Here is a 23687-nt window from a genome sequence, read left to right as displayed (position 1 = left end):
GGGCTCTCCCTTTGTGCACATTGAATAAAGTATTGAATCGAATTGAATCGAATTGAATTGAAGACCCTTGATTCTGCCCAGCACCTGAGTCTCTGGGAACCACAAAATCCCAACACAAGGAATACTTCAATTTCTCTACTAAATTACGATCTCCTACATATTTTAAAGAGTTTGTTTGTGCAAAATAAAGTCATACTTCCCAATTACCTGCAGATACCAAATTTTGCATAAACAATCCTGCCAATTAAAAGGACTATTTTGTACACCGGAATATGCTGGGTGAAAGATATAAATCAGTGTTTCTCAAAGTGATCTGTGGACCACACTGAGAAAGGTGCTACCAGACTGTTCCGGTTTGTTTACTTAGGGTATGTCTACATTACAAAGTTAATTCGAACTAACGGACGTTAGTTCGAATTAACTTTGATAGTTGCTACAGTAGTGCTCCGCTAGTTCAAACTTAATTTGAACTAGCGGATTGTTTAGTTCGAACTTACTAGTTCGAATTAAGGGGTGTGTAGCCCCTTAATTCGAACTAGTGGGAGGCTAGCCCTTCCCAGCTTGCCCTGCTGGCCACTCTGGCCAACACCAGGCAAACTCTACTGCCCCCCTCCCAGCCCCGGAGCCCTTAAAGGGCCACGGGCTGGCTCCACTGTTTGTGCCAGTTGCAAGCCTGCCAGCACCCTGCCAGCAGACTCTGCACCTGACACCCCATGAGCCAGCCACCCGATGCCCCCCAGTCCTCCCCCTCTTCCCGGGACCAGCCTGACGGCTCCCAGGAGCCTGCCCAGGGCCGCAAGAGCCGGGCGCCCGCCTGGTCTAGTGCGGAGATCGTGGACCTCATCGAGGTTTGGGGGGAAGCCTCCAATGTCCACGATCTCCGCACTAGCCACAGGAACCTGGCCGCCAGAGGCCACCACCGCAGCAGAGAGCAGGTCCACTGCAAGATAAAGGACCTGCGGCAGTCCTACTCCCGGGCCTGCCTGCCAGGGGCCGACCCGGAGGCCTGCCCCCACTTTCTGGCTCTGGACTGCATCCTGGGGGCTCATGCCATCCCTGCCCCCAGGGTGGTGATTGACCCCGGGGCAGAGGGACCGCTCCCTCCTGACACGGAGAAGGAGGACGAGGACGCTGAGAGCCAGGAGCCTGCCGGCAGCCTGCCCAGGACTCAGGACCCCTGAGCTGATCGCCTGTGTTGTCCGAGGCCGGGGAGGCCTCCACATGTGAGTACCATCATGCTCCTGTCCTGCCTCAGTCTGTCCTGCTGAGCCGGGCCCTCTGGCCTCCTCTAGCACTGGCAAAGAAATGGGTCACATCCCTCAGCAGCATAATACAGATGCTGAGATCAGCTCTGCTCTTGGAAAGGCTCAGCCAGCGGGACTTTCCATAGCACCTTGGAAATGTGCAACATTAGTGGTTAAGAAGGGATGAAAAGGGCGTGCAGGATCACACACGGTTTTTAATAGCAGTAAACAAGTCTAGTCCATGGAACTAACAAGTGTTAAATGTTTATAACCAGGGCTCGACAAATACACTCGCCCACTCGGGTTTAAAGCAACTGGCTGATTAATGATTTGTGTCTCATTACCCAGTTGGGTTATAGCATGCATATTCTAAACTGTAAATTGCTCTTCCTGTGACATTCCCTTGATTTCTGGTAACACTGGGTTATCTACCCGGTTCACTTCCTCTTGTAACACACGATCTTTATGTTTTTTGAATCCTTCCTTCCCAAAATTGCCTACATGCCTGGCAGGCAGGAGGGCTGTGGTTGCAGCATGGCAGCTTAGCTTCTTGGATGCTGGGGAAGACTAGAGACACAGCATAGCAGCCTGGATTCCCTAGCCATCAGGGAGGGCTGGGGTCTCAGCATGGCGGTCCGGCTTCTTAGCCGCCAGGGAGGGCTGAAGCCCGGGCCACAGCACGGCAGCCCCAGCCCTCCAGGTGGCCAGGAAGGATCGGGCTGGGGGTGGGTGGGTTTTGGCTCCAGGGGTGGGACTGGGGTTTGCTTTCTCCAGCTGGGCCTTCATCTGCCACTGGGAGGTCATGGAGGAGACCGGAACAGATTCCTTTGGGCTCATGATTTCCCTCCCACGACACACTCCTCTCCCTGGGTAGGGGCATCAGGTTTGCTGCAGAGCCATTTCCTCGGCGTGCTGCAGCTGGAGCTGCTGACAATGAGGTCGTCATTCAGGTAGGCACAGTCGGCTGCAGATTGTATTTCAAACCTGCAAGCCAGAGGCAGTCGGAGCGAGAGTCAGTGTGTTAGGCACAGACCAGGGGAGACACCCCAGGAGAGGGAGGGGAGCTACCGCACTCACAGCCCCTCAGGATCCGCCCCCTCCCTGCACAGCCCCAGGCTGGAGGGGAGGTGAAAGCAGCCAGTGGGGCATTTCCATCAACTCCCACGCAATGCAGAGAAACAGACTCACCGATGGTCGAACTCGGTGCCATTGACCCATCTCCAGACCCCGCCTGCGTCCTTCCGGAGGCCGATCCAGTGGTCCAGTCTGCCTGGGTAGGGCAGCAGGGAGCGCTTAGAAACCCAACAAAACCAGCTGTTAGCCCAACTCTGCTGCTCCCCCCCTCTGGCAGCAAGGGATTTCCAGAGGCCTCTTTCACTGTTACTGGGTGAAGGGATCAGATCAGTATTAACCCTTCAGCCGACCAGGTCCTGGGGCTGTGGGACCTACTGGGTGAAGCAGGGATTGAGCAACAAGGTCACTGTCGGCCCAGTGGCCCCTTCTCAGGGCGCAGCAGGGCAGGGAGGAGAGGGAGCTGCAGGAGGGGGCAGACAGACCCCTGCCACCAGCAGTGGAGGGCAGCGAGCACAGGGCAGGGTGAATTGTCCCCACCCCAACCATGGGGAAACTCAGGGGCTTTGCAGAGCTGGGGAGCAAAGGTAAAAGTAACACATTTCATTCAAGCGACAGGGCCCAGGAGATTACCAGGCGTGAGGGGAGGACTGGGACTGGCAACAGGGGATGCTCCACCCCTGTATTCACTGCGGTGCTAGAAAACAGCATGACCTGGCTCCAGTCCACTGCGCTCCCCACAGCCCAGCTCCCAGGCATGTACCTCAGGGGAGTGGAGCGGTCTGGGATGGGGATGGCCCAGAACACGGGCGTTACAGGCTGCAATCAGGGCCCCAGGCTGAGGAGGCCCCGGGCTCCAGTCCCTAAAGCCCCTTTCTTCATCGGGCCTTACTGCTGGGCCTGCAGCCGGCTCAGTCCTGCACAGGGAGAGTCTCAAACTGGGGCGCTGAGCAGCTGGAGGGTGGGGAAGGCTGGAGCCCCAGGACCACCCAGGGTTTGGCTGGCAGAACCGCACTGACTCTGGCCCGCAGCATGGGAGGAACCCGGCTCCCCCCTGCCCTAGAGGCGCTGGGCCCAACCTGACTCCAGCCCAGCCTGCGGTGCCGGCGATTGCCAGGCTTGGCACAAAGCGTCCGTGTGGCTCACCAGCTGCTGCAGACTCTCAATCGCGGCCAGGGAGGCAGCATATGAAGAGCAGTTCTTCTGGCTGTTGGTCCAGTTCTCTTCGGCATTCGAAAAATAGTAGAATTTCCCCTGGATTCTGATCCAGTTCTCCGGGCACCCAGAAGTAGGGGGGCAGGGAGGAGGCTGTTTAGATCTTTCCACTTGGAAAATGAGAGAAAGAGAAAGAGAAAGAAAAAGAGAAAGAGAAAGAGAGAGTTCCCAAGAAAGAGAGAGAGATCATTCCCATCTCACAGTGGAGAACAAGCAGGCACAGGAGCACAGGGACTCTGAGAACAGATCAGACCCGTGGGTTACACGGCTGCTCTCTGAGAGCTGTCAGCACCTGCTGCTTCATAGCAAATGGCAACACACACACATCAGGATAGGCAGTGAGGGGACAGCCTGCCCCAGGGCACTCTGCCTCCCTCCATGTAGGCCTCAAAGCAGAAAGGTTCACACAGAGGGGTGACTGGGGCGGAGGCACATGAGCAGAGGGGGCACAGACCACGTGACCCTCACCCAGCCCAAGGAAGACCCAAATCCCCTGCACCTCAGACCCTGCCTCTCCCTCCACTTGCTCCGCCCTCTGCCCCCTCTTCCCCAACCTTTCCCCACTCCTTCCCTGCCCTTGCTCCGCCCTCTCCCTCTTCCCCTCAGCCGATGTGCCCAGGGGACTACCTGCCAAGGTTCTGGTGCCGGCAGTGGCGGTATGGCCTGTTCTGTTGCCAGAGTCGCATCACTCTGCATCCCGCCCGTGAGTGCAGGGGCTGTTCCACTCTGAGGGATGCCCCAGGAGAGCAGAGAGAGCTGGGGCTGTGTTGCTCCACTTCCCCTGCCACTGCTAGTGAGTGTGGTGTGTTGGGGGCTGATCCTTTTTGCTGTTCTCAGGTAGCCTCCCCCCGCTACCTCTCCCTGATGCCTAGGGACTTTGTCCCACCAGCTACTGGCTGGCCCCTTGTCCCTCCTGCCCATGGCATAGGGTTGCATTCATTCCAAATGCAACAGAAGATTAAGAGTGGTGCAGTAATGCAGTTCCACGGAGCGGCCACTAGGGGGAATCAGACCCCAACAAGCGGACGTGACCTGCTGGGCTTGCTGCTGCTGCTGGATTTGCTGCTGCTGGATTTGCTTCCTAAGACCATTTACACCTTAAATCAACTAGAATTCTTTGAGGGGGACAATAAGCGTCTGGACAAGGGGGACTGGACTCGTCTCTGGCTGAAGGGAGGCCAAGCTGCCTCACTAGGGGTGTGTCTACAAAAGTGGATTCTGTCGATAGACGGTGTTATTGCATCTACACTGTCGTTTGCGTCTACACTAGAACTGGCTGTAGTCTAGATGCTCTTTGTCGACAGAAGCTTTGTTGACAGTCTCTGTCAACAAAGCCTCTGTCGACAAAAGCCTGTAGTCTAGATGTACCCTAGATGACGGCCAGACCATTTCGGGGGCCTAGGGAACCCGGCTCCTGGGCTGGCCTACCCGTGGGTAAAGGCAGGGTCTCTGGCCTATAGCCCAGCTGAGCTGCAGTCCAAATGTCCAGATCCTAGGCCAAAGCAAACCCCAAAAGCAGTTCAGGGGCTCGGGCATGAAGTCAGGCTTTGAAAAGCCGCACCCTTAATCAGGGTGGAGCAACAAACAAATAGTTCCAACAGGCAGGCCTGTCTGCAGGCTGGGGGGGGGCAAGGTCGGGTCTCTTTGTTTGGAAGAAAGCCAACAAGCACAGGGGGATTATCCCGTCAGGGGAAATCTGCCCCCCAAAGGGAAGAGTGGCAGGGGGGATGTAGGCCCACCCGCTTCACTGCGTCCCAGCCCAGGGCCCTAACAGTGGCAGTACGGGATGCCACTGGTTCAGCGGGGATCCTGACCACAACACGCCGACCAGTTGACCTCCACTTCCTCAGCCGACCCAATGCTGGCTGTCCCTGGGCCACTTCCCACTTCCTCAGCCTCTGGTTCTCAGGATCCACCGGGGACAGTGGGGCTGGCTGTGTGTCTATGGGTTCCGGGTCAGGGTTCATCAGTGGTCCCGGCAGCGCAGGCCAATCTCCTGGGTCTGCCAGCGGTTGGGACCACCCAGGCCAGTCTTTGGGGCATGTCAGGAACTGGTGTGCCCCTTACCAGTCAGCAGCAGCCCAAGAGGCCCAACCCAGTCTCCTGGGCCCGACAGGGGACCTGACAGCTGCTGCCTGTCCTCCCTTCTCGGTTGAGGCAGCCGGGCCTTTCTTCTAGGGAGCTCGGCCAGATCATCTGGCTGGCTCACTCAACTGTTCCAACTGAGCTCATCCTTTTATACTCCCAGCCCTACCCTTCTGCTTCCTGTGGGTGGGGCTGGGTTGCTCTGGCCAAGACCAGTGGGGGGGTCTTAGAGAGAGTTTCCTTTTCAGGGTCAACAGGATCCCCACACAGACTCACTATAGGGATCCAGGGGATATAATGCATTTAGATCTCCAGAAAGCCTTTGACAAGGTCCCTCACCTTAAGCAAACTAAACTGTCATGTGGAAGGTCCTCTCGTGGACTGGTAAAAGTTAAAAGACAGGAAACAAAGAGTAGATATAAACGGTCAGTTTTCAGAATGGAGAGAGGTAACTAGTGAGGTCCCCCAAGGGTCTGTCCTGGAACCAGTCCTAGTCAACAGATTCATAAATTATCTGAAGAGAGAGGAAAACTGTGAGGTGGCAAAATTTGTAGAGTTTCTTTACTTTGCAAACCTTTACCTTTATTTTCAGGTAGTAACTGAACAAGAAATCCAGAATCTCTCCCCATTTTCTTGGTTTTGGCTACCCCTTGTATCAGTCATAACTTGGTTTATCAGAAGACTTTGAACCTGATAAAGCATTGAGATACCTTAAGGGGTTACATGTCGAATACCAAAAGACAAAGCAACACTAGTTACCTCTGTCTGGCAAAAAGCATCTTGTCACTTTTGCAACTTTGAATGAATTGGCTTTATTCAAAACCAAACCAAACCAAATCATCTGAAGCCTACAAAACAGAGTTTTACAAACCTACAAAACAGAAGTGTTTAAGGAGGTCTTAAAAATCTCACAGAGATGCATACACGCATGCATTCTCCTTTATTTAATCTCCTTTACACTATTTTAATTATTTTTACACAGCTGTGCATAGATCGTGCACATTTTATACATTTGGGTGGTCAAGTCTCAATAGAAACCCCTTCTGCTCTTTTAGCAAATTTAACTAACGTGTCCATAGTCAAATATTAAATCAGATTGTCTCATTGCCCGGATTATTTACAGAAGTTCCTTTGGAAAAGGGCCCATTTTTCAAAAGGCTGCAAAGAAACCAAGAATTCTTTTCCTATCACGCTTTTCTTTTTTTTAGCATTTTTACAACATTCTGCTGTTTCCATTCCCTCCAGGCTCTGCAGAGTTAACATCTCGCTCTTTTTCCTTAATATACTTGCTCATCTCCAAAAGGAAAAGTTCTTTCGTTCAGATGTTACCACTCCACATTTTATTCCAGGGATTTGAATTTCCAATGCCTGGATTTACTGCTTTCCTTTACTCCTGCCACTGTGCTCTCAGGACTCTGAACCTGTTTTCCAATCTCGCTTGCTTTCCTGCCTTCTTGTCTGGGCCTGATCCTGCTTTCTGTGCTGAACGGCCCCTTTCCACGGACACAGGCTTTGTCCCACTACCAATTTACAGGAGGGTGGGCTCCGCAGCTACCTCCCACGCCTCCTGGTCCTTTAATATTTTAAATGTCTAATGTTTATCAACTTCTCATCCTAGTTTAACCAATTAGTTGTTAAGACTTACTAATAGTTCTTAATCTTGCTAACAATATTTTCAGCACACAGTATGCAATACAAAAACTGCAAACCTGTACCATGGGCCAGGAAGAGGATCCTCAACCTGTCTTGATTCTTATCCTTGAAAGAATTTCACGGGATATCTTTCCAGGGCGAGAAGGCAAAACACCACATTTATTGCCATCGTAACATTATTCTGGTATATGCATATTCATACACACAGGCACACATATGCCCACACCCCATCTTGGCTGTTGCTTAAAGTTCCACTGCAAAACTTCTCTTAGTACAAACTTTTAATCCTTCATCATGTTTTCTTTATAGTAGAGTCTGTATTCTAATTACTCCTAAGAGCAGCAGCGTGATCACGCTGAATCACAAGGATCCTTCTAATCTGTTTCTATGTTAATGTCAGATACAGACACATGCAGTGTCCGCCTGATGCATCTTTAGCACAGGCCTAGAAGACTGTTTCTCCCTGCTAACCAGAGAAGAGTGGCCGGCAGAGTTAAAGCTGCTTAACATTTATTCTCACACTACCCATTAAGTACATCAGACAGTATAAAACTCTCTTGTCTACAAGAACCCAGGAACAGCTGGGGGAAGGCATAGCTCAGTGGTTTGAGCATTAGCCTGCTAAATCCAGAGTTGTGAGTTCAGCCCTTCAGAGGGCCATTTAGGGACCTACGGCAAAAATCTGTTAAAGGACAGTACTTAATCCTTCTGTGAAGGTAGGGGCCTGGACTAAATAACTTTTCAAGGTCCCTGCCAGCTCTAGGGGATAGGCATCACAAAGGTGGAAAGTCCCAGAGACTGACTCTTCAGGGGGTGGGAACTTACCTACCAGAGCTGCTGCTAAAGCAATTATGATGACCACCGCAGCCCCGATTACAGCTGCAGCTCCAAGGACACCTGGATGTTTCCATGGCACAGTTTGAGCCCCATTGTCTGGAAGATAAAACCAGAACAGTTACCATTGTGCTCTGATCTGACCCACACATTCTGATTTCTATAATTCTTCTGTCCCTTCATAGCCTGCTCCGGTGCCTCATGACCCTGGGGTAGGTGTGACGGGAGGGGGCAGCTGTCTCCTCTGGCACCTGGTGCCGCTGGTGCCCCTGGCTGTGCTGTGCAGTGCAATACCCACCTGTGGAATGGCCCAGACACTAGGCCCAGCCTGGGCAGATAACAAGGCTCTTCCAGGAAATACTCTTGCACCAAAGCACATGCCAGTGTAGATGCTCTCTTGCACAAATACTTTAACGCAAAAACTCTTGCGTTAAAACTATTTGTGTAAAATCCTGCCAATGTAGATGTATCCTGAGGTTTGTCTACACTGCCGACTTTTGCCAGCAGAGAGAATGCAAATGAAGTGCTGATTAGCATTTCGTCACATTTCATTTGCATAATCTATTCAAGCCATTTTTGCAGAAAAACAAGCAGTGTGGACATCCCGGAGGAGAAGAAGGATCTTGAGCAAAAAGGTTTTTTGCACAAAAAGGAAATGTCTACACTGCTTGTTTTTGCGCAAAAACAGCTCAAATAGATTACGCAAATGAAGCGTGGCAAAATGCTCATCAGTGCTTCATTTGCATGCTCTCTAACAGCAAAAGCCAGCAGTGTAGACGTAGCCTAACTGATCACATAAGGCAGGGTCAGGAGACTATACTGGGGGAAGGTATCTCAGCATTCTGTGAAGTTTAAATTAATGGGGGTTCTCATGTGGCAATGGTAGCTACCGGGCCAGACTGTTGGAGACAGGCAGAGCAGAGCTCAGGGCACATCAGTAAGAAGACAACGAAATCCCCACAGAATTGATGCAGACTTTAGATCCAGACATCAGAACACGGTACTTGAGGGTGAGTCAGGGTTATTGTGGGGGAAATAACAATGGTCCAAGAGGGACACCGGATTTGATCATGCTGGTGGGAGTGATTAGACATAGCTGCAGTTCCTCTCTAAGTAATGGAGGCATCAGTATAGGTTGGTCCACACAGTGCAGAAGAAACCAGGACTATATTGCACCTCCACGGGTTCAGGGGCATTCCAGATCTAGCACAGACCTTGGGTAGCAACAAACTCCAGATACTTATGACCAGCAAGAGTGCTGGGGCAACAGTGGGATCTCCCAGCTTGAGTTCAGGATCCAGGAGGGGGCAGAAAAGAGAGAACAAACTCCCACAATCCCCACAGACACACCAGGAAAATCTGGGATCAATACTGCAGGCTTATCATGACACAGTGACTCACGTAAGAGTGGCCATAATAAGTCCAGGAATTCTTTGGCCTTTTCCTGCATCAACATCCGGGTAGGCACTGACAAACTCATCCGATGTGTATTTTCCCATGGCCCCAAGCTGTTCTTTCTTCTCGCCAAGGGTGGCTGGCAGGACGGAGAAGACAGTGATCCTCTTCCTTGTGGGTCGGGTAGTTTACACTTCCACTGTGAGGAATGAAACCGTTTCCACCAGGAATCCATTATTCTGCCTGATAAACACTGGGGCTGACTTGAGTCACAAATAAAGCCGGGGCCATTCCAGGTGTGCGTCGGAGAGTGTTCCTGCCCTGAAAACTTTTTGAATGTCAATGGTTGGTTTAATACCCACGTTAAAGGAGGTTTTCCACAGCCTAGTTTTTTCTCCATGTTTTGCCATACTATATCTTTTTGTACTGCCACTTGTCTTGTGTAACACAGCTATCATCTCTTCTAAGGTTTGTACCTTTTCATCTGTTCCCTTTCCAGGCACTAGGCAGTTCCATTTGCAACCACCAACTTCCAGGAATGCACATTTGCATTGAATAGATATACCTGCCTGCTCTTCCTCTGTGGGATTTTAAGCTAGGAGCTGAAGGAAGCAAGATGAATTAAACCAGGTAGAACTACCACTTGCCTACAAGGAACATTGGGCATAGAAATGAACTGGATCTGGAAGTGCGGATCAGTACAGAACATGAGTAGACAGAGAAATGTATATTTAGTCATGATCACGTTATTTTTTTGTTGTTGTTTGGTTAAACTTCTCTGTGTGAAATCCATGTACTTCCCCCCATTCGCTATATATCTAAGTGGCACCCAGAGATACTATGTTTCTCTGTTTTAATTAGTTTTTCTCAGTTACTCTGTAACAACTAGAAACCATATATGCTTTATTAAGTATATATTTTTGTTTTGTTAATAAAATCACCTTTTTTAATTAGATGATTTGATTATTGTGTCCTGAAAAGTAGCAGGAGGTCTGTGTATACATGCCTAGACTAAGAGATCAGCTATCAAAGGCTACGTCTAGACTACAGGCTTTTGTCAACAGAAGTTTTGTCGACAGTATCTGTAGACAAAGCTTCTGTTGACAAAGAGTTCTGTCGACAAAGCAAGCTGCTAGCCAGCACAGAGTAGAGTGGAAGAATGACTTCTCAACTTTTCCAAAGATGATAGATAGCTAGAGGCTCAGATATCTCCTCTATCAGCTCCTTGAGTATTCTAGGATGAATTTCATCAGGCCCTGGTGACTTGCAGGCATCTAAGTTTTCCAGGTGATTTTCAATTTGTTCTTTTTTTATTTTATCTTCTAAACCTACCCCTTTCCCACTAGCATTCACTATGTTAGGCATTCCTTCAGACTTCTCGGTGAAGACTGAAACAAAGAAGTCATTAAGCATCTCTGCCATTTCCAAGTTTCCTGTTACTGTTTCTCCCTCCTCACTGACCAGTGGGCCTACCCTCTCCTTGGTCTTCCTCTTGCTTCTAATGTAATGTAATAAACAGTCTTCTTCTTTCCCTTTAGTCCTGTAGCTAGTTTGAACTCATTTTGTGCCTTTGCCTTTCTAATCTTGCCCCTGCATTCCTGTGTTGTTTGCCTATATTCATCCTTTGTAATTTGTCCTACTTTCCACTTTTTATAGGACTCCGTTTTTATTTTTAGATCATGCAAGATCTCATGGTTAAGCCAAGGCGGTCTTTTGCCATATTTTCTATCTTTCCGACACATCGGAATAGCTTGCTTTTGGGCCCTTAATAATGTCCCTTTTAAAAACTGCCAACTCTACTCAGCTGTTTTTCCCCTCAGTCTTGATTCCCATGGGACTGTCCCTATCGGCTCTCTGAGCTTACCAAAATCCTCCTTCCTGAAATCCATTGTCTTTATTTTGCTGTTCTCCTTTCTACCCTTCCTTAGAATTGTGAACTCTGTGATTTCATGATCACTTTCACCCAAGTTGCCTCCCACTTTCAAATTCTCAACCAGTTCCTCCCTATTTGTTAGGATCAAATCTAGAACCCCCCGGGTAGCTTTTTCAACCTTCTGAAATAAAAAGTTGTCTCCAATGCAGTCCAAGAACTTATTGGATTGTTTGTGCCCCGCTGTGTTATTTTCCCAACATGTATCTGGATAGTTGAAAATTGTGTCTGCTGCTGGTGCATATGTAGACAGCAGAGCAGTCCCATGAGAGGAGTAGAACAGGAAGGAGGCAGAATTGAGACCTTTCAAAGTTTGGCCCAAGCGAGCGGACATGGGGGCATCATTTGAGCTCCCCGCCTCAGGTGCCAAAATGTTGTGGGCTGGCCCTGGCTGCGCTCACTGGTCCCTCCACCACCACCCCCCCAAGGGTAAAGCTGCTGGGCCGAAGGCAGCAACCTGGCCGGGGCAATGGATCCACCCCAGCCCTCTACAGCTGCACGGGGAGGCACTATCGCTGCCTGCGAAATTCGAAGCATGTGGGCAGGGTGAAGGGCAGGGCTTCACGACAGCTAGGCTATGTCTGCACTGGCAGGTTCTTGTGCCAGAAATATGCAAATGAGGTTAAGCATAGAATATCGCCGAGCCTCATTTGCAAACCTACATGGGCCGCCATTTTTGCAGAAGAGGCTCTTGCACCAAAAGGAGCTGTCTACACTGCCCTTTCTTGCGCAAGAAAGATATTGCATGCTTAGTCTCATTTGCATATTTCTGGTGCAAGAACCCACCAGTGTAGACCTAGGCTAGGTCTACACTGGCGGGTTATTGCGCAAGTACAGCCGTTCTTGCACAAGAATCCGCAGAACGTCTACACTGACCACCCGCTCTTGTGCAAGTAAATTTACAGTACGGCGTGATAAGAGACAGCTCTTTGCGCAAGAGCTACGCTGTTTTCTATCAGGTGTAAGCTCTCTTGCGCAAGGGGGCAGTGTGGATGTTCGGCAAACATGTACTTGCGCGAGAATTGGCCTCCAGTCAAAAACACAGGTGGCCTCTCTGACACTCTGTATGGCAATCACCACTCGCTGGTTCCCCCTAGTTGCCCCCCCCTTTAAAGGCACAGGCATGCAGCACAGCTATTTGCCACGTGCGGCCGGGTAGCAGCCAGGGGGAGCAACGGCAGCTGCCCAGATTCAGCTCAGAGTCCACCGAGGAGCCACCCCAGAGCTCCCAGCAGGCCCACAGGGGCACCAAGTGGGGGGCTCCATGCTGGAGCATTGCTGAGGTGACTGCCCTCCTGGACCTCTGGGGAAAGGAGGCGGCCCTCCGGGACCCCAAGTCCAGAAGGAGGAATGCGGAGATCTTTGCCCAGATGGCCCAGGCGCTGGCCGCACAGGGACACCCGGCCTGGACCCTGGAACAGGTCAGGGCCAAGGTGAAGGACCTTCGCCTCACCTATGTGCAGGCCAGCGAGCATTGGGGCGGAGGAGCTACTGCCTGTCCTTAATACTGTTATCTGCTTAAACGAAGCACAGGAGATCTTTTATGGGGGAAAGGCAGTAGCCACATTTATTGAGAATACAACAGTTGCATATGGTTTTCACACACACACACACACACACAAAACATCATGCATACACAGTTCTGCCAGATGATATAGTTATCGGTCCAGAGTCTGTGGCCATCTAGTGGCCAGCTAGATCGAGAGGGTGGAGAGCGGGGGTGCAGGGTCTTGTCAGTGGATGGATCCAATACTCCTCTCTAGACAGTGTGGCAGAGGAACCCAAAGTTCCATAGCAAAGCACCCTGCTAGTTATAATCCTTCTGTTAAAATCCATGGATCTCGCTCTGTCCGCTTGTGACCGGAATGTTATCTTTTGATGTGAGTGTTCCCAGAACATCTCTCCAAGGTTCATCCTGTTGTCAATCGTCCTTCTGGAGTCCTTGCTCCGTTTCAAGGTTCAGTCTGCCAATCTGATCCATCTTTTACTGTGGGTGCCACTGACGTTTCTCTGCTCCTTGCAGTCTGTCTTTTACAGTTTGGCTTCACCCAAACTCTCCCCCTTCTCTGGTCATCTGGCTCTCACCTTTCTGGAAGTGGCAGAGTACTGCAGGGAGCGGCTCTGGCCCTGTTGTAGCGGACACACTGACACACAACGCGCCCCGACACCGCCCTCGCTACCCCTCGCTACCCCGCCAAACGGGGAGCAGCTGGGGCCGGGCGCCCCGAGACCCGCCCCCCAAAATACAACTCCAGCCCCGCTGCGTGTGGGTCCCGGCTCCCTCCCATCCTCCCACTCGTGAGGGCTGCCCCCAAGCGGGGCTCAGCTCCCGGCTGTTTGGTCCCAGCCCCAGGTAGAAGCGAATCCCGATCATCCTGGGGGCCGCGTGATCCCCCGCTTGTCCCTCCCAGCAAATCTCCCCCGCCGAGCTGCACTCACCGCTCAGTCCACAGAGGCCCCCGCGCCCCATCACAAAGCCGCGGGCAGCTGCCCTCCGCGCGGCGCGGTTGATGGATCAAAAACCCCTGCAGCTGCGCGGGGAGGCGCCATCGCTGCGCGCGAAATTCAAAGACGCTTCAGCTGCTTTTGGTGCCGCGCGGCGGCCGGGAGCTCCGGGCCCCCCCTGCCATGGCCGGGCCCTGGGGGGCGGCAACTGCTCCTCCCCTTACTCCCTCCCCCGTTGGCAGGGCTTGCCCACCCCCCGTGTGCTGAAATACCCCGGGGCTGGGCAGCCCCATCGCGCTGAACCCAGGCTCCCCATCCCGCTTGTCTCCCCGTGGGTGCTGGGCACGCGTGGGCAGGTCCGATCTCTGAAGCCCTTGGGGGAGAGAAGCCGACAGAGATTTGAACAGAACCGCTCCCTGCAAAACTCTGCCACTTAGGGAGAAGTGAGGGGCACGGAGCAGGCTCAGTAGCTCTGGGGAAGCTTCGCCCTTCTCTTGCCCATAGGACGTGTCAATTTCCGCTGCCTACATTTTGCAGCGGGGTTAAAAATAGAGAAAAGGGTCAGAGCAGAGGATGTGAAGTCTCAAAACATTTCCTACCTGTGTTTTCTTTGCTGCCCTGGTTCCCTGAGTTGCACTCCCCTCCTTGCAACGCAACCCCTTTGAATAATAGTTTTGCACCTTAGCAAAAATTATTTCTGTTGCTTGTATTACTCTGTACCAGGCCTGCTTGTGCAATGCTGTTAAAAATAATCAGCATAGCGGCATTGCACAAGAAAGGGCAGTGTAGACAGCTCCTTCTGGCGCAAGAGCCTCTTCTGCAAAATTGGTGGCTCATTAGGTATGCAAATGAGGCTCTGCAATATTCCACACTTAGCCTCATTTGCATATTTCTCGTGCTAGATACTGCAAGTGTAGACATAGCCGAAGAGAGCTGATAAATTAATTAGGAACCAACTGTGTTTTCTTGCATCCTTAGTCCCTAGATTAAAACACAAGTGAGAGGGTAACTCTTAGCTCCTCTCAACCTGTTTCTGATTCCAATAAAAACCAGGCCATTGAGAAGGGCGGCAGCAGCTACTATCCAGTGTAAGAGAGGGGACACCTGAGAGTGCTGGAATAAAACAAGTGCAGGCTTACCCAGCTCTGACAGACTCCTCTGCTGAAAGAGACTCATTCTCTGAGTGCCCAAACACCTGTCCACTTGTTGACCGGACAATCTGGGAAGCTATTGGATCTGGCAGTAGCGCCCCATGCTCAAGAACATTCTGTCTGGGTAAGACCCATCAGTATCCTTTAAAAGCGAAGAGGAGTCCTGTGGCACCTTATAGACTAATAGATGGATTGGAGCATAAGCTTTCATGGGCAAAGACCCACTTGGTCAGATTCAACCCTATTTGCCTGCCACTTCTTTTCTCCAAAATGATCAAAACCTTCCTGAGATCTGTTAGCTGCTTGTGAAGGGTACAAGGAACTTTTGCTTCCCATTGACTTAGAAACAGCAGCGGATATAGGGCAGGGCGAGCGGGGCGGCTGCCCCGGGTCCCACGCTTCAACAGGCCCCGCTGTGAAGTGTCCTTGAGCGCTTTGATGCGGCTTTTGTTCCTCTGGACGTCGACTCCAGTCACGGCTCACTCCTTGCTGTTCTTGGAGAAGTCCACGCTCCACCGGATGAACTTGGCAAAAGCCACCCACTGCCTTCTAGGTGGCGTCTTTTTTCTCTTTTTCTTTTGGCTGCCTGCAGTTTTCTCCGGTCGCCAGCACCACCCCACCCTTCTTCTTTAGAAGTCGGTTGGTTCTCCACTACTAGGCACTTTGAGCGGAGCCGCTCTCGCCCCTTCATGCCACCCACTGGAAGCCAGAGCTGCTGTAGGCTGCTACTATAGCATGGACCCTGGTGCAACCGAATCAACTTCCTGGCCTTCCTGTCTCGGCCTCTCTGGCTCTCCTCGAAAAGTGTGTGTCTGAAACCCCGAAAGCCCAAGAGACACCTGAGGCCTCCTGTTATTCCACACCAGCCAGGCATCTTGATTGGAGCCAGAGAGTGTTTCTTTCTCTAGCCTTGCTCCTAAGGAATGACCCATCGCTTGCTTGGGAGCAAGGAGAAGGGGGATCAAGGGGGACGGGGGACAACAACAGTAAAGCTTTGCACACACCCACAGTTCTGTGCTCAGACTGGACCAGTATTTGATTTGTTTTCTCTCGACGAATGTTAAATTTCCCCGCCTTGTCTCTAAACTGAAAGAGGAACAGGAATGAATAAACAAATCAATCGACTTATGAAGGAATTCAACAGATGATTTGGTGCGGGTGGGAAGGAATGGTTTTTAAACAAAGCGGGTGAATTTATCAGACAAGATTATCAAGGACCCAATCCCAGGTTCTAGAGGTCCCCAAACTCGGAATGCCAGATGCTGGGACTAGAGGACAAGCGATAGATCACCAGGCAAGAGCCTTGTTCCGTTCATGCCTTCTGAAAGATCGGGCACCGGCCACTTCAGCTGTTTGTGTTGACAGTCGAGGTGAACAGAGCGAAGGAAAGAAAAGAGGCTTTCTCATTGGTTTATTTAGGATCCTCATTCTCATTGAGTCAGCGGAGTGTACTCCTACTAGCCAGTCAGGATAGAGGAATTGCTCAGCTCTCGGGTTATGGTAAAAACGCTTACATATTCTATGTTGTTGAGACAAAAAAGGGATATTGAGGGTAGTTTATGGCTGCTTAGGAGGAAAGGAAATTGCAGAGGTAAAGTCTTGTTCATTTTGGGTGGAGCTATACATTTTCTGTGGTCAGGGTATATAAGCTGCTACCTGAGGGGTTGCAGAAACTTTGCCTGTTAATTTGGTTTGTTTGTACTGGAATATCTGAGGACTAAGAACATTATATGGGGAGAGGAGTCCTGGGGAGCCTAAGAAGAGCCAAAGCAAAATGCAGAACAATGTAGCACTTTAAAGACTAACAAGATGGTTTATTAAATGATGAGCTTTCGTGGGCCAGACCCACTTCCTCAGATCAAATAGTGGAAGAAAATAGTCACACCCATATATACCAAAGGATACAATTTAAAAAAATGAACAAATATGAAAAGGACAAATCACATTTCAGAACAGGAGGAGGATGCGGGGGGAGGGAGGGGAAAGGAAGGAAGGTAAGTGTCTGTGAATTGATATTATTAGAGGTGGGGAGAGTGGGATGTCTGTGAGCTAATGGTATTAGAGGTGATAATTGGGGAAGCTATCTTGGTAATGGGTAAGATAGTTTAAGTGTTTGTTCATTCCTTCCTGGAGAGTGTCGAATTTTAACATGAATGACACGTGCTTGCTGTGACATTTGTTTGTGAAGAAGGATTTTTAAACTTTTTGGAAAATTACCTGTGTAAAGAAATGGACTTTAAAGACATAATTGAAGAATGTGCTGCCAAAAGAGCTAGACAGCTATAATAGACTTAAATACAAATGAAATTTTTTAATTATTAATGCAGAATTTTGTTTACAAATGAATTACAATATAATTAAAATAAACTTATCCAACTAAATTAAGTTTCTATCAAATTTACCCAATTCGCGTTTAATATGAAAATAGCCTTCAATTTGCACATTTGATGCCTTTTTTCTATTTTTTTCTCCAAAGGGGAGGACCCCATGAAATTGTGCTGTCCTGGGCCCCGCAAATCTCTCATTAGCCCGGGTATGTCTACACTACCCCCCTAGTTCGAACGAGGGCGGGTAATGTAGTCATACGAAGTTGCAAATGAAGCCCGGGATTTGAAGTTCCCGGGCTTCATTTGCATAAAGCCGGCCGGCGCCATTTTTAAATGCCGGCTAGTTCGCACCCCGTGCCGCGCGGATTAGGAAGCCTAATCCGAACTAGCTAGTCCGTGCCGCATGTAGCCGCGCGGCATGGGATCCAAACTAGCCGGCATTTAAAAATGGTGCCGGCCGGCTTTATGCAAATGAAGCCCGGGAAATTCAAATCCCGGGCTTCATTTGCAACTCCGTATGACTACATTACCCCCCCCCCCAGTTCAAACTAGGGGGGTAGTGTAGACATACCCCCCCTGCTTAGCAATCATAAATTCAAAGCAGTGTCTGTAAGCCTGAGAGAGTATAACATTTGGAATAGTCTCTATGGGTATGTCTACACTACCACCCTAGTTCGAACTAGGGTGGTTAATGTAGGCAACCGATGTTGCAAATGAAGCCCGGGATTTGAATTTCCCGGGCTTCTTTTGCATTTTGTCGGGCGGCGCCATTTTTAAATCCCCGCTAGTTCGGAGTCCGTGCCCGCGGCTACATGCGACACAGAATAGGTAGTTCGGAATAGGCTTCCTATTCCGAACTACCAGTACACCTCGTTCCACTCAGTTTACATACAAGTCAAAGTGAGTTCCCCTCGGTTTACATACAAGTTGTAAACAGGATCCTCAGAGCACGAGAGGGAGAAGATGGGAGACAAGGAAAATCCACCTTTCAGGAGCCAGAGGGGAGAAGAAACAGCATAGTCCATGTCACCACAGACATCATGTTGCTTCTTTACTGTTTGAATTAGCTTTGCTGAGAGGGGTGATCTTCAGGGGATTGCATCTCAAAGGAGCATTGGACTACAGAAGTGAGGGACAAAAGCACCCCAAACTTTCCCTCCCTCTCTACCTCTCTCTTTTCACCCATGACAAGAGAAAAAAGCCATTGGACTTTGGGAGCTGATCTGGCCTGAGTCTTTGGGCAGAACCGTTACTGAGACCCTGCATTGAGGGACTTCACCACGAACCAAGTTTACTTTAAATTGTGAAACCTCTAATCTGTATTGTTCTTGTGGATGTTCCTCGCTTTATGCCCCTTTTCTTGAACACACGTAGGGGACATGAAGGGGGACCAGATCCAGGCTGTGTCATATTTGGTCTCCAATTGCATTGAGTTCACAAGTGCCCTCCCCCAACACGCACCCCTCGCTATAGAGGGGTATTGGGTTTGCTGCAGAGCCATCTTCTAAGCCTGCTGCAGCTGGAGCTGCTGACGTTGAGGTCTCTATCCAGGTAGGCGCAGTCGGCTCCTCCTTGTATTTCAAACCTGCAAGCCAGAGGCAGTCGGAGCCAGAGTCAGCGCGCGGCAACAGAGACCGGGGGAGACAGTCCAGGAGAGGGAGATTTGCTGCTGCACTCACAACCATGGGCAGTGAGTTATACGGGCTCGTGGTGCCCATGCTCCAGCAATATTCAGAGCCGGGGGCCCTGCTCCACCAATGTTTGGAGATGGGTCTCTTCCCCCGCCCCCAACCACGCCTGGAGCGGGCCCCATCCTCCACCTGGCAGCCCCTGCCCCCATGCATCCCCCCCCCCCCCCCCGGACCGGCCCTGCTATGAGCAGGTTTCATTCCGGCTCCCCCTTGCCGGTGCGCACTGCTGCCTGCTGCTGCCATGAGCAGCGTTTACAGGTGAGCAGGGAGATGCCCGGGTGTGACATGATGTCACAGCTTGGGACTTTAAAACTGCTCGGCACGGCATTGCGCCACGTGGCCTAGCTCTAGGTTCAGAGTGAGGGGACTTCTGAGGCCCGAGCGCAGACTCCGGCCCCCCAAAGTGGAAGGTAGAAGGTAGGCGAAGGGGGAAAACTAGGGGAGAGGGGTGGGAGAGAAAGGGGCTTGTGGAGAGGAGGAGGGGAAGAGGTTTGTGTGGAGGAGGAGGGAAAGGGGGAGGGGGAAGAAAGGGGAAGGCACCAAGGGACAAGATGGAGGAGAGACAAATGCCAGGGAGTCAAGTGCAGACAATGAGGAAAAGGGCAGGAAGGGAGGTGTCAGAGGGAGGGGGGACAAAGTGATGCTGGGAGAGGGGAAGGGCATTGGAGACTACAGGGGAAGGGGGAGGTGCTGGGAGAAGGCTTGAAAGAAGGGGTGGGCATGAGAAAGGTGGGGATGTAGCAAGTCATGTGTGAGGGCACAGGGGGGCATGAGGGAAGTGGAGGTAGAGAGTGGTGAGCGGGTGGGCATCAGGGAAAAAGAGGGCAAAGGGGGCAGAAACAGTGAGGGAAGGGGGAGGCACCAGGAGGGTGCAGGGCTAAGGGAAGGTGCAGGTACCAGGGGATTCTGGGGGTGAAGCAGAAGGGCAGATACCTGCAGGGGAGGGACCTGCACTATAGGAGAGAGGAAGGGCAGGTGCGTAGAGGGAGGAGTTAGGAGAGGGGATGAGGAGGGGTAGCTCACATGATCAGAGTGGGACTACTGGAGGATTGGGCACAGGGGGGAGAGAAGCGCTGGTGGAGGGGGGGGCAGGTCTCAGGAGGGCTGAGGGCAGTGAGAAAGGCAGGAGTCAGGACAGCAGAGGAGGGTGAGGGGTTGGGGGCCAGCAGGCACCAGGGGAGATGATGGAGTAAGGGGAGGAGAGAGAAAAGGTAAAGGTTTCTAAAATATTTATTAATAATTGGGCGCCAACACTGCTGCACAACACAATTCATTTTGCTCATGCGAGGAAACTCTTAGGCTATGTCTACACTGGTGGCTTCTTGCGCAAGAACATCTTGCACAAAGGTTCTTGTGCAAGAAGTCTTGTGTAAGAAAACGTCCACACTGCCATGTGTGAGCTGTGCTTTTCCATAAGAGCATCCATGGCCGTGTGGATGCTATCTTGTGTAAGAAATCCCATTTTAGCCATTGGGGCTTCTTGTGCAAGAAATCCCTGCCGAGCATCCACACTGCCCTCTTGCGCAAGAGAGCTGCTTACACCTATTAGAAAAGAGCGTAGCTCTTTCGCAAGAAGCCCTCTCTTACCACGCCATACTGTAAATTTCCTTGCGCAGGAGCAGGCGGGCTGTGTGGATGCTCTGTGGGTTCTTGCGCAAGAACAGCTCTACTTGCTCAGGAAGCCGCGAGTGTAGACATAGCCTTAGAGGGAACACTTCCCCCAGCTCTCTACTCCTGAGTTAATGGCACACACATTGGGTTAATGCACTTGCAGGATAGTTGCATGAGGGGGGTTTGGTGGGGGCCAAACTAATCCCTGTTGGTAGGAGAATGGTGGGAAAAGCCCTTCGAGACGGGTGACATGACACCTTTTACTTCTGGTCACGTGTCCATCTTCCCCCGAGCGTGTAACCTCCAGAGGCCTGGTTAATGGGGGTCAGAGGCCTGTTAATGGGGGTTAGGGGTGAGGTTAATGGAGCTAAGAGGGTGTGGCTAATGGGGGTTGGGACATGGTTAACGGAGGTCGGGGTGTGGCTAATGGGGCACCACCAAAAATTATACAAACCTGCTGCCCCTGCTCAAAACCCGTCAGGATCCCCCACTCCCTGCATCAGTCCCAGACCCCACTCCAGGCAGGAGGGGAGGTGAAAGCAGCCAGTGGGGCATTTCCATCAACTCCCACCCAACGCAGAGAAACAGACTCACCGATGGTCGAACTCGGTGCCATTGACCCATCTCCAGACCCCGCCTGCGTCCTTCCGGAGGCCGATCCAGTGGTCCAGTCTGCCTGGGTAGGGCACCAGGGAAGCCTTTGAAATACAATGAAAGCCATCAGCTGTGATAGACCCTGGCTCTGGGCTGTCCCACACCTCAGGGAGTGCTGGCTGGGGGGAATTTCTAGAGACATCAGCCTTTGTGATTGGGTGAAGGGATCAGATCAGTGTTAACCCTTCTCTCTCCCTGCTCCTGGGGATGTGGCACCTACTGGGTGAAGCAGGAATTGAGCAGCAAGCTCTGTGTCTGCCCAGCAGCCCCTTCTCAGGGCGCAGCAGGGCCACGGGGGAAAAGGAGCTGAGAAGGGGGCAGACAGACCCCTGCCATCAGGGCAGAGCAGTGGAGGGCAGGGAGCACAGGACTGAATTGTCCCCACCCTAGCCATGAGGGAACCCTGGGGCTTTGCGGAGCTGCGGAGCAAGGGTAAAAGTAACACATTACATTCAAGCGCTGTCTCTGTGCAACCTCCACTTTGGGGAGGGGGGTTAGGGCAGGAAGTCGGGGAGGGGGCTAGGATAGGCCCCTACCTAGCGCCTGCCCTAGGAAGATGCAGGACCATGGACAATTCCCCACCAGCACTCCAGGCTCCATCTGACCCCACCTCTTCCCACCCCTACTCTATCCCTTTTCCAAGTCCCTTTTCCTCAAGGGGCAGGGCCCAGGAGATTACCGGGGTGAGGGGAGCTGGGACCGGCAACAGGGGATGCTCCACCCCTGTATTCACTGCGGTGCTAGGAAACAATGTGATTTGGCCCCAGCCCAGCTCCCAGGCATGTACCTCAGGAGAGTGGAGCGGTCTGGGATGGGGATGGCCCAGAACACGAGTGTTACAGGCTGCAGCCAGGGCCCCAGGCTGAGGAGGCCTCAGGCTCCAGTCCCTAAAGCCCCTTTCTTCTTCGGGCCTTACTGCTGGGCCTGCAGCCAGCTCTGCCCCGCACAGGGAGAGTCTCAAACTGCGGCGCTGAGCAGCTGGAGGGTGGGGAAGGCTGGAGCCCCAGGCAGAACCGCACCGACTCTGGCCCGCAGCCCGGGAGGTACCCGACTCCCCTCTGCCCTTCAGGGGCTGGGCCCAGCCTGACTCCAGCCCAGCCTGAGGTGCCGGCGATTGCCGGGCTTGGCACAAAGCGTCCGTGCAGCTCACCAGCTGCTGCAGACTCTCAATCGTGGCCAAGGAGGCAGCGTGTGAGGAGCAGTTCTTCTGGCTGTCGGTCCAGTTCCCTTCGGCCTTCGAAAAATAATAGAATTTCCCCTGGATTCTGATCCAGTTCTCCGGGCACCCAGGAGAAGTAGGGGAGTAGGGAGGAGGCTGTTTAGATCTTTCCACTAGGAAAAAGAGAAAAAGAGGAAGAGAAAGAGAAGGGGAGAGAGAACAAGAGAGAAAGAGAGCCCAAGAAAGAGAGAGAGATCATTCCCATCTCTCAGTGGAGAACAACCAGGCACAGGAGCACAGGGACTCTGAGAACAGATCAGACCTGTGGGTTACACGGCTGCTCTCTGAGAGCCACCAGCACCTGCTGCTTCATAGCAAATGGCAACAAATACCCCGGCAGGCAGTGAGGGGACAGCCTGCCCCAGGGCACTCTGCCCCCTGCCCTCCTCCATGCAGGCCTCAAAGCAGAAAGGTTCACACACAGGGGTGACTGGCGCGGAGGCACATGAGGGGAGGGGGCACAGACCACATGACCCTCACCCAGCCCAAGTAAAAGCCAAATCCCCTGAACCTGAAACCCTGCCTCTCCCTCTACTTGCTCTGCCATCTGCCCCCCCAACCTTGCTCCACCCCTTCCCTCCTCTTGCTCCGACCCCCCCCCCTCCATTGTCCCAGCCGATGTGCCCAGGGGACTACTGGCCAGGGTTCTGGTGCCGGTAGTGGCGGTATGGCCTGTTCTGTTCCCAGAGTCCCATCACTCTGCTTCCCGCCAGTGAGTGCAGGGGCTGTTCCGCCCTGAGGGATGCCCCGTGTAGCCAGACAGGAACCCCCCTTGTAACATCCATTTTTGCTTGCCTGGAGCATACAGTGCACACAGAACAGAAGGCCCAAGCTGCTGTGACCGTGAATGGCTGTAAACAGAGATATGCCAATTGCTGACCAAGAGGCTGCTGAAGAGTGCCCTTGACTCAAACCCATATTGATACGAACACACAGCCGTCCACGGGGGGAGGAATCTCTCGCCCAGTAAAAAAATGTCTAGTGCTCACAATTTAGTTATCTCTCTTACAAGTGTAAATTAACTTGAAACTTGCTTGTAAGAACTGGCACCACAAAACAGACCAGTAGAATTTGGCATCTTAGATAAGAAAGAGGATACGGGCCCCCAGGGGTATAAAGATGGGTCCAACAGCACATTTTCTCTTAGGCTGTGTCCAGACTC

At 51.8% G+C, this 23687-nt stretch overlaps 1 protein-coding gene across 3 annotated transcripts in view; it reads right to left on the bottom strand.

The window, feature by feature from the left end:
* Positions 1 to 1439: 1439 nt before the first annotated feature.
* LOC102452171 (C-type lectin domain family 2 member D-like) overlaps positions 1440 to 23687 on the bottom strand; it is a 51237-nt gene continuing 28989 nt past the window's right edge. The window contains exons 2-6 of one of the 3 annotated variants that reach the window (XM_075914106.1): positions 9504 to 9696; positions 8094 to 8201; positions 3462 to 3640; positions 2433 to 2536; positions 1440 to 2228 (exon numbers count right to left, since the gene is read on the bottom strand). In XM_075914106.1, coding sequence (XP_075770221.1) covers positions 2078 to 2228; positions 2433 to 2536; positions 3462 to 3640; positions 8094 to 8201; positions 9504 to 9696 — 735 coding nt within the window. In that variant the 3' untranslated portion in view covers positions 1440 to 2077. Of the gene's footprint in view, positions 2229 to 2432; positions 2537 to 3461; positions 3641 to 8093; positions 8202 to 9503; positions 9697 to 13866; positions 14301 to 23687 lie in introns of those variants that run through there. The other 2 variants (XM_075914108.1, XM_075914107.1) reach the window with 2 other exon arrangements.

This window comes from Pelodiscus sinensis, chromosome 32 (genome assembly GCF_049634645.1).
Source record: "Pelodiscus sinensis isolate JC-2024 chromosome 32, ASM4963464v1, whole genome shotgun sequence".
NCBI lineage: Eukaryota > Metazoa > Chordata > Testudines > Trionychidae > Pelodiscus > Pelodiscus sinensis.
This window is presented reverse-complemented; position numbering and strand designations above follow the sequence as displayed.